Source organism: Argentina silus (genome assembly GCF_951799395.1).
Source record: "Argentina silus genome assembly, chromosome: 10".
In the NCBI taxonomy this organism is placed as follows: domain Eukaryota; kingdom Metazoa; phylum Chordata; class Actinopteri; order Argentiniformes; family Argentinidae; genus Argentina; species Argentina silus.
In genome coordinates, this window is record NC_139664.1 from 5,435,025 (window position 1) to 5,445,768 (window position 10,744).

General features: G+C 39.6%; 1 protein-coding gene across 1 annotated transcript; it reads left to right on the forward strand.

Annotated features, from left to right (window-relative positions):
* Positions 1–479: 479 nt before the first annotated feature.
* Positions 480–1,648, forward strand: pou3f1 (POU class 3 homeobox 1). Its single transcript, XM_083679539.1, has one exon. It carries the CDS (start codon positions 495–497, stop codon positions 1,623–1,625), a length of 1,131 nt encoding a protein of 376 aa, XP_083535665.1. The 5' UTR covers positions 480–494; the 3' UTR covers positions 1,626–1,648.
* Positions 1,649–10,744: the final 9,096 nt, after the last annotated feature.

Sequence of the window (10,744 nt, forward strand, 5' to 3'; positions counted from 1 at the left end):
AACAACCCGTACAAACCTAGCGAAACCCAATAATTTCCCAGTTTGTCCAACCTCGCTGCCTATCTATGAGGGAATGGATGGAAAAAAAGAGGCAATGTTGTGTAGGCGACCAATTGCGAGTAAGCGGGATTGTGCGCCCAACAGCCACCAAGCAGCCCGTGAGAGGGGTAAAACGGATTCCTGGGGCAAATACAACATGCGCAAAGTTACGAAATGCCCCAAATAGAAAACTGATGTATCGAATGAAAATGTTTCTATACCATGTGTAAAACACAGCCCGAGCCATTCTATGCGTAAAATGCTCTCTGCAACGTTCTGAAACGTTGCGCCTATTGAATATGCCTCTGGTGGGCTTGAATCGGTGAGGAGCCAATGCCAGCGAAGGGGAGGCGTGTCCTCGCTCTTCCCAAAGACCTCCCAGAGCAGGTTGTTGCGTTTTTGGCTCTAAAGCCTCGAGACCTCCGAAGTACTAGTCAGTTTTCGAAGTCGGAGCCATGGCGACAACAGCTCAGTATATTCCGAGGAATAACTCCTTACCGTCCAACCCGCTCATGCATCCGGATTCGGACAGGATGCATCAGGGGACGACCTACAGAGAGGTGCAGAAAATGATGCACCATGAGTACTTGCAAGGGCTAGCGGCGACCAACACGGGACATCCGATGAGCCTGACGCACCACCAGTGGCTGCCCACCTCCAATACCGACTGGACCACCGGTACCCATATCGGGCAACAGGAGCACAACAAAGCCAGTGTTCAGGCGAGCCGAGAGGACCTCAGCAGCGGTTTCCACCATAGATCTCACCTGGTGCACCAGCAGACGCAGAATAGTCACCATGGGTCCTGGGCACCGACCACGACGCACCACTTGTCCCCACTGTCCCCCGCCTCCAACGGCCACCAGTCGCTCGTCTACTCGCAGCCGGGATACACGAACCTCAACGCAATGCTGAGCCCCCAGCCCGCGTCTCTGCACCATGGCATGCGGGACCCACTCCACGACGACACAGGTAGCCTTGACAACCAGATGGAGTCCCCCCAGCAGGCTTTCAGCCACCACCAGGACCACTCGGACGAGGACGCGCCTAGCTCCGACGACCTGGAGCAGTTCGCCAAGCAGTTCAAGCAGCGGCGGATCAAACTGGGCTTTACGCAGGCAGACGTGGGCTTGGCCTTGGGCACCCTCTACGGAAACGTCTTTTCGCAGACCACTATCTGCAGGTTCGAGGCTCTGCAGCTCAGCTTCAAGAACATGTGCAAACTTAAGCCGCTGCTAAACAAGTGGCTGGAGGAGACAGACTCGAACACGGGCAGTCCGACCAATTTGGACAAGATTGCTGCGCAGGGCAGGAAACGAAAGAAGAGGACCTCGATTGAAGTCGGGGTGAAAGGGGCGCTGGAAAATCATTTCTTAAAATGCCCCAAGCCCTCCGCCCATGAAATCAGCAGTTTAGCCGGCTCTCTTCAGTTGGAAAAAGAGGTTGTCCGTGTTTGGTTTTGCAACAGAAGACAAAAAGAGAAAAGAATGACACCAGTGGGGGTTCCTCATCCGAATATGGAGGACGTATATTCTCAAGCGGAGACCCCCCCTCTACACCACACACTACAGAGTCCTGTGCAGTGACTGTTTTCATGAACAATTCTACCATTCGGGGGAAAGAAAAAAACAAAAGGGAAAGGACTATGGAGTTTACAGTATTTAATTTTGCTTTGGTTTTCCTGAGAGAAAAGAGACATGGCAAAGTTGGACAGATGAGTTTTGTCCTCAGTAACCGGAGATTGTGGTACAACAAATAGATTGAAAAAAGCATACACTACTACTGAATTGATTTCATGCGCATTTTAAATTAAACATCTTTATTTACCAAAATTCTATGGAGGAGACTTACGATAAAGTAAATTCGATGTTTCATGGCTGTTCAAAGGGAATCAATTAAATGTTGCAAATGGGGCCATCTCTTCTTGGTGTGTATTGAACTGATCGCGCTCACCAGTGCGAGGTGGTTGCCTGAAAATGATCAACAAAGGAGACACATACAAAGAACACTTTTCAGGCTTATACTGATTAACCAGATTCCTAATAATTAGCCTATTCTTTCTTTGTTATATTAATTGTGATGTTTGATTTGTTTGGAATATTTTTAACTTCAGTGTCTCTCCTGTTCTGCAAATGTGTTTATTCTTTCTATCATTTATTAGTATGTACTGTAACTCATAAAAAAACGCCTCCTACCCTATCTGTCTACGTCAGTGGCCAGAGGAGTTGGTGAAAAGGTGATGGAAAATTATGGCACCCGTTGACAAAATCCTCACACTTAATGTCAGATGCATTTCAAAATGACAAATGCAATAGGACATCTCAGTTCTGGCAGCCTTAAAATATTAATGCTTTGCAGCTGACCACGTCGAAATTTGCAGATAGCAACAGACGCTAAAAGGGCAATATGGATTATTATTATGAAACACGTGTTTCTTTTCGGTTTTGGTATTGTTTTGTTATTATTGTTTTATTTTTGCATGGAGCACTTATTCTTTCCTTGATCTTATCACTGCAATTTCATAATTATGTTCATAACATCATGCGCTGATTTGTTTTCAGGTAGGCCTTTACACAGTATTTTCATGTTTACAGGTTCCTAAAATCACTACAAGGCACTGTCAGCTTACATTGCTAACTGCCAAGCTATTCCAACCACACCTTTAGAGAGAGATTGGTTAACTACGAAATGAAAGTAATATCTCAGGTAACTTCAGTGCCCCAGGTCGAAGTGTCACGCTGTACTCTCTGTTGTCATTAAAACTAGAATTTTGAATCTATACCTTCTTGATTTGAGGTATCCATTAAGGTATCCATTATATACCATTCTATTATTGTATTATAACCACTATATTCGGAGAAAATAAGACACTTCTCTAATGAAAAGTGATGAAGGGACCTGTTTTAGATATATTTATTTTTTTCTGATCTGGACATGAATAGGAAACTGATAAACTCATGCGTTGTGTGTCGATTCTCAAGATCTGGTGTATTTGGATGGACAGTTTAGTGCAAATGCATACTGCAGTGCTATTCGATACAGCGGGAAACAACAACTTTTTTCAAAAAAGATTTTAAAGAAAACGTTGCCAGGATTATTTCCAATATGTAAATATGTCGAATATGTAAACATGTATTTGTTCTGAGATATTGTTTGTTTTTTGTTTCTTTCCGGGCAGTTTTGTACACTTACTAATTCCAAGAAGATATTTTAATATGATTTCATTTATGAATCTGACCATTTATATATATATTTATTTCCTAAATGTGTTTGGAGCTTTTTTTGTTTGGCTCTGTTAATGGTTATGTTGCAGTGGATTTCAATATGTTTTGTTTACTACATTGGTTGTATGTTGATTGCTAAATGTAGACTGCAAAGTCACATTTATATTTATGTTATAGTAATATTTTATTACTTACATAAAACGTATATACAAGAAAAGGTCTTTTGTCTTCATTAAGAACAAAACCACTCGTTGTCCTTTGTTGCTAACTATTGTGAAACCACTAGGCGAAAAAAAAGATCATCATTGTGGTAAAGAAATCCAATGCACACAAACTGTGTGTTTTGTGCTTGCCAACTCTGATTCAAGCCGTCAGAAAGTGTTGAATACAACATTTTAACCAGTACTCCGTTATGTAATTTGGATTCATTTTTAATCAGACGCTGTGTACATGTGCTGTTAAAGGGAATAGACACAACAGTATTTTACCTCAGGCATTCCGCATCAAGTTCACACAAACCCTGACATTGTTCACATCTTTGTGTAATCGCAGTATTAAATTGTGCAATATTAATACGAAAATAGTGTCTTTTCATTGACTGAAGTATCTATCTATCTATCTATCTACCTACCTACCTACCTACCTACCTATCTATCTATCTTATTATAATAATAATAATAATGTAATATTACTAACAATACTAATAATTATTGTTAGTATTATTACTATTATTATTATTGTGTGTATATTGTCATATGACGATAGCACACTTAATTATTAGCAGGTTACTAATGACAGGCACTCAGCAGCAATAGACTACCGAAAATATAATCACACTTGATGCGCCCACAATACACCGACTGTAAAACTGAGTGTTTTTAAAAAACCTGTCCTATTAAATTACACACCTTATCTCGTATCATAAACTTTTGATTTCTTGCTTTTAGAGTGGAGTGCCTCGAAGGCTTTCCGTCACTTTCATGACCACAAGGCCTAATAATAACCCAATTATGTGACACGGCTCAGAATGTTTATGAATGCATAAGTACGAATCACACCAGGCAAGCATCTCAAAGTGTCCATAAAGATACGTGAACAAAATGTTCAACATTGTTCTATACTTTTATAAGTCTATCATTAGATAAAATAGTCACAATATCTCCAAATCATCTTCAAAGAAATTAGTAGCCTATAATATAAACGATCTTCAGCAAAACACGTAGGCTATAGGCTTGCAGTACGTATAGGCATACTCTAAATCTGAAGAATATGATCATTTAAACACACAATTCGGTGACCTATGCCGATAGTTTCATCAACTAAATGCAGATTAACCTAAAATGAAATGGCTCTTCTAGCGAGAATATAGAGGTTGACATTCCGAAAGGAAAATATTAGTCAGGCAAATAGTGTCAGGCAAATGTGCCACATAAATGTAACTATGAAGTATTTCATTGCATGTTTCAATGACACAGATCACTCTTAGAAATGTGCATTTGGCGATAATTAATATCAGTAGGTGTAGTATGTTACAACCATACCTAACTGATCTTAGCTTCACAGGGCAGTTGGTAAGTTAGACATTTCCAGTAAAACTGTTTCGATCAAGCAAATTAAGTTTCGAAAGAGTAGCGTATTCTCACGTATCTTTTTGAGGTGTTATTGTAGGCCAATTAAAACATGTGCTGTCTGTCTTTGACATTAGCACAAGGACCAATGATATTCGGTATATTTGATATAATTTGACTTTGTTTTACTCCCAAAGAACAACACCCTCGGTCTTTGTATAAATGCAAAAAAAAAGAGGCTATGTGACTATTGAAGAGTCATATAGCCACAAATATGGAGTTGGACATCATTTTCTGACACAAACTGAAGTTGTAACAAAAGGGCTCCCACTTCTTTTGTGCAGGCCACTCGGGTAACCATCAAAAGGATGAACCAAAAATCGGAAAAACTTACAAACTTTTCACGTTGTGCCAGAGAGATATTCTTGTGATGTCCAGAGTCACCAACGCAAAAAGTAGTCTAGAGAGAACATCACAAAACACGCTTCATTACTTTCCTTCTTAGAATGTCACACTTTGAATAGCATAGATAATTATTATTTCTACATGTGTTATCAAGAACATCTTTTTGTCTCCCTCCCACTTTGTGATACCCATATTATAAAGCCGCCCAATTACATATACTGCCATTTCCGCTTTATTTAGTGATACAAACGTTGTGATCTTTGTATGCTCCTTGTAAAATCGTGATGAGCGTTCGGATTGTATCATCCAATAGGCTAGTAAAACAAATATCACAGATTAATCAAATCGGATCAATTTGACACACACACTTCACAGCAATTGTGTCTCATCAAATCGTTAATATTCGAGTCCTTTACACATAACTTCACATTCGAATAAATAGAAAATAGGCCTTGAGAAATCAGTATGATGACAGCCGCAAATGAGTCCAAATTAGGTTTGATGAAAGTGAACCACTGAACGGCGAGTCTCAAGCGCCCCCAGAAGGTGAAACTGTGTTGGTACAACTGGATGAGTTGTCAGAGTCATTGGGCAAAACATTTTAGGTGGAATATGAGATAGAGAATATCTGACATCGTATTTCATGGAATACCGGTATGACAATAGCAAAATAGTAAATCACAGATTTTTGAACAATGTATATGTATGTATTCAGGCTTTGAATTTTCCTGAAGTCTGTCAGAGGATGGTAAACAAAACGAAACTGCCTGTCTGAACCACCTGGAATTATGTCTGTACCATATTATAATTGGTCAATGTAGGCTATCAGTATTATGCATTCATATTTGGGACAGCATAAATTAATCACATTATTTCAGGTCTGGGGCCAAACATGGTAGGCTGTCATGTTTCAGCCATGTTCATTTTCTAATGTTCTTTCTTTTCAAATATTTAAATATCCAAAACAAGCACCAGAAATCCCCATAAAATCCCAAAGAACATCTGATGAAATACCACTACTTCATTATCAAATATGTCTTATGGTAATGGTATGGTATGGTTAACCAAAACATGCACCACCTTATACAATCTCTTTCAAAACTTTGCACTCACCATCCTCAGACTATTGGCTGAAGCACATCCAACTCAGAAGTTAAATCAACTTCACTTATATACATATATATATATATGTATATGTATATGTATGTATATATATATCTATCTATCTATCTATCTATCTATATAGATAGATAGATAGATAGATAGATAGATAGATAGATAGATAGATAGATAGATAGATAGATAAATAGATAGATATAGATATAGATGTAGATGTAGATGTAGATGTAGATGTAGATATATATATATATATATATATATATATATATAGATAGATAGATAGATAGATAGATAGATAGATAGATATATAGATAGATATAGATATAGATAGATATATAGATATACATATGTATATAAGTGAAGTTGATTTAGCTTCTGAGTTGTAGGATATGCTTCTATGGTTTAAGGATGATGAGAGCAAAGTTTTACTTGTGCAGGTGAATACAGGTGAATGCAGGTGAATATGTATATATATATATATATATATATATATATATGTATGCATATACAATAAATACTAATACTTGCACTTAAATGTAGTTGTGGTCTCAAAAAGTGGAATTTAAATCAGGTGTACAGGTACAAGATATGAAGGTCAACTGTATGACGAAATTTGCCTTTCACCATCTCCCTGTCTGCCATTTAGCTCTCGGCTGTGTACGGACATCCCTGGCACGAAGGACTTCCTGGCAGCACTGACCTCAGGTAACAAAGTGGCCTCTGAGGTCAAGTGACCTGTCAAAGGGGGAAAGCGCACAGAAATGTACTGCAAATGTGGTGATGACATTGAAAGAAACCAAATAATCAACTAAATGAAAACTATTTTGATTACCATTTCATTCCACAGACTTTTGCCCCTGTGCAGCGGGATGACTTCCTCTTCCATGCCCTCCCATTCTCAGGTGAGTGCACTTCTTCCACCAGGGTGTCAAGGACAGAGAGGATCATGCTTGTTTGTTCCATTTTAGGATACTGAAGCACCTGGTGAGTGAGAGAAAGAGTCATGAAGTGAATGGGTGAAAGTTCTTCTAAGAGAAGTCATTGAAAATTATAGGAAACCAGGTCAGGTGAAGGATGAAAGGATAGAGAGAGGATACAGGGGGAATACAATTTCAGACAAATTCACAAAAGATGTCAAGAAACATGTATGAAGAGAATGGAAAGGTACATAAGGTACGAGGTATTGTGCCATAACCTCTTCCATATTGTCCTTCATTGAGATTCTTAGAGATTGAGCTAAATGGATGCACCTTAGTGACCTGTTCCGGATCATAAAAGCAACACACAATAGGGAACTCGCCTCATAAAAGGGAACCACAACCGTTTCACTTGCCTGCCAAGGCAGAGGTTAGCAACCCTCTCTCTGTTCTCTCACAGCATATGTTACAAGTGGGCTGATGCCAGCACTTCTCGGAGAGAGAGGAGCTGTTCTGGCGCCGGGGCGTTTGTGCACACGGATGCCTCCTTCATCAGGGAAGTATCATCAAACACAGGAGATGTGGATTAGCGATGATTAGCAGGGATTATGGCTGGTTAATGGTGGGAAAATACATTAGGAACCAGCGGCTCAGGGGGGGATTTTAGTTCGCGCTAGCGGATTTGCATTGATCCACAGCAAATGAATGAGGATTAGCAGCATCTATCTGCCAACAGATAAATAACATTAAGCGCATTATACGGCAGAGGCTGTTATTAATGACATTACAAACACCACAACAATGCTGGCAATTATGGAAATAATGGCCCGGATAATGCACTTCATGCGATTCTCTCTCTCCTCTTCTCTTGCTGTGACTGTGAGGAGGTGTTGAAGAGCTATATGCTCCTGAGAGGAAGAGCCACTGGAACATACCGTAAGTAGTCCCAGATTTTAAAGTACAACAGGGTTCTCAAGGTAGCTGAATTGATCATTCAGAAGGGTATGCAGTCACTCTACTCTGGCTACTTTCGGCTCTAAACCCTTAACATGGTTCACCAGTCCATACAGTTCATGTCAGTACCCCATGGGCATTTTTCATTGTGTTTACATTTACATTTATGGCATTTAGCAGACGCCTTTATCCAAAGCGACTTACAACAAATAATTGTTGGAATGTTTGAATCATCATCATTGTCAAATCACTGTGTCACCGTTGTGGAATTGTCAAAAACCACTGCACAAGAGTTCATAGTGCTTTCATGTGGTGGAAGAGGGTGCTGTAACAAGTCTTGCCTGAGTGATACTCAACCTAATATCAGTTATCTTATCTCTGAAGTATGTTGCAAATGCCTCAAATTTGGAGGCGGAGAGCAGATTGGCAGGTGTCAGGTGCCCTAACCATTGATTTGATTGACTTCTACAGATGCATTAAGCACCTTTGGTGTATTAGCATGGGGTATAATTCTGTTCTATAACATACCAAGGATTTCTTGATGAACAACAAGTAAACAGTCTTTATAATATTTCTCACACGTCACTACAATGTATGTTAGATTGCACTGAATCTGTCTCGTTTTTAAATAAACACATATTATAATTACTGTACAAATAAGCCCCAATTTAGTTTAAGTCAATTTCTTAAATATTACGAATAGAGCACCACGTATGAAATCTCACCTTAACATTAAAGAATGTTCTGAAATGAGAAGTGTTGTTGAAGTTAATCAACGTAAGTGCAGCCATGTTTTCTCCATAGCTATGTTTTTCCTGTGCCTACGTCCTTTAACTAACCCCCTTCTTTAGGAACCAGGGAATCTATCTCAAAACGTACCGTCCGGACACTCTCGAAACGTACGTACAGCATTTCCCATGTCTAATATTATGTCTAAAATCATATGAGCTGCAAACAAGGTTCAGATAACCACTTTTGGTTAGTGAGTGCTGAATACACAGGTTGAATATCAGCACACACCTCAAACATTCCATAGCTCAGTGACAAGCAAAGTTGTTGAGTATGTGGGGGACGGGGGTTCAAATCCAGTGCAACATGCATAGATTACATTTGAGTGTTCATTGAATTTCCCTTTACTATACTTCAATGAATGTGAAGTCACATCCTACTTCACATGTCTGTGCAATGTTTGGGTTTAACCTTAACCTAGTTATCTTACATCGTCACTTTATGGTTGGCATACGTTTAGTTTAGATCAGTACCTTCAGACAAGGGACACATACAAAATGATGCACTTGATTAAGAATCGAGGATAAAAGCACAACAAATGAATACAACGTCAGTGTTTAAAACATGCCCATGGTGTAGCATGTTTCGAGGCAGTCACTGCAATCCCAACATGTGAACGACACCTTTTTGATGACATGCAGTACTGTATGTTATCAATGCGTGTTGAAACACAAATGAAGTCACAATAGTGAACAGATGGAAGCGGGGCAAGGAAGGGAGACAAATGTGCATTACGTTCCATATAACCCACGTTATACCTACAGTAGACCTGCTAGGCGAAAGATCCAGCAGGTTCCCCCTCATCCCTCGCTTTCTTCCCCTCTCTCTGACTTCTCTTTCCCTCTTCTCACCGTTTATGTAATAAATACTCCACTCCCACTGCAGGAGTCAAAGATGGGGTGGGGAGAGGGTGAGGGGGATAGAAGGATGGAATAATGCATTTTTCATCAAAAATTCCTTCTCTTCCCCACCTCAAGGTTTCTCCTCTGAGCGACTTGAAAGATGGGCCACAACAATGTGGCCACACAGTGAACACCTAGTTACCATATGAAACGCTCCAGTGGCGAACTGGAGGAAAGAGTGAGGGAGAAAAGTCTTGTGTTATTTATAATACTGTACCAGGCCTTGTAGCTATATGATTCCCCCTTCATGTAGACTCCAAGGTATAGCCCTATATATAGAAGGGTATAAGTGCAAGTTTAAAAAGTTCCTCTCCCCTTTCCCTTTTTCTCCTTTCTGGTTTTTGAAGAAAAGAAGTGGATGGTATCCCAGATTTATGACGACGGGGGCCTTAAAACTACCTCAGTCTGTCAGTGCAACAAACACTGTCAGTGTGACAAAAAGGGGCAATCTGGGATTGGTACATACATTTTTTAACGTTAAATTAATGATATATAGCTATTGGTTCTTGAAGACTATAACTTATAAATGCATCATGAGCTTGCTTTACTACATTGTGTGTGTAAACAAATAATTCAGCAAAATGTTTGATATCAAAGGAAAACTTGACAAAATCACATATTTGTTTCTAGAGTGCAATCAACCCTTTGGTGTTTATGAAGCTACCGTCACATTTCTTAACCAAAAACCAATGTACACAATTATTAACGTCTTTTAAATGTCATGCCAAAATCACCAGAACGTCTCTCAGAAGACTCACTGACTTGGTTTAAAATACTTTGAGATGATTTGGGCCATTACATGTCAAACATGTTAAGTATCATGTGCA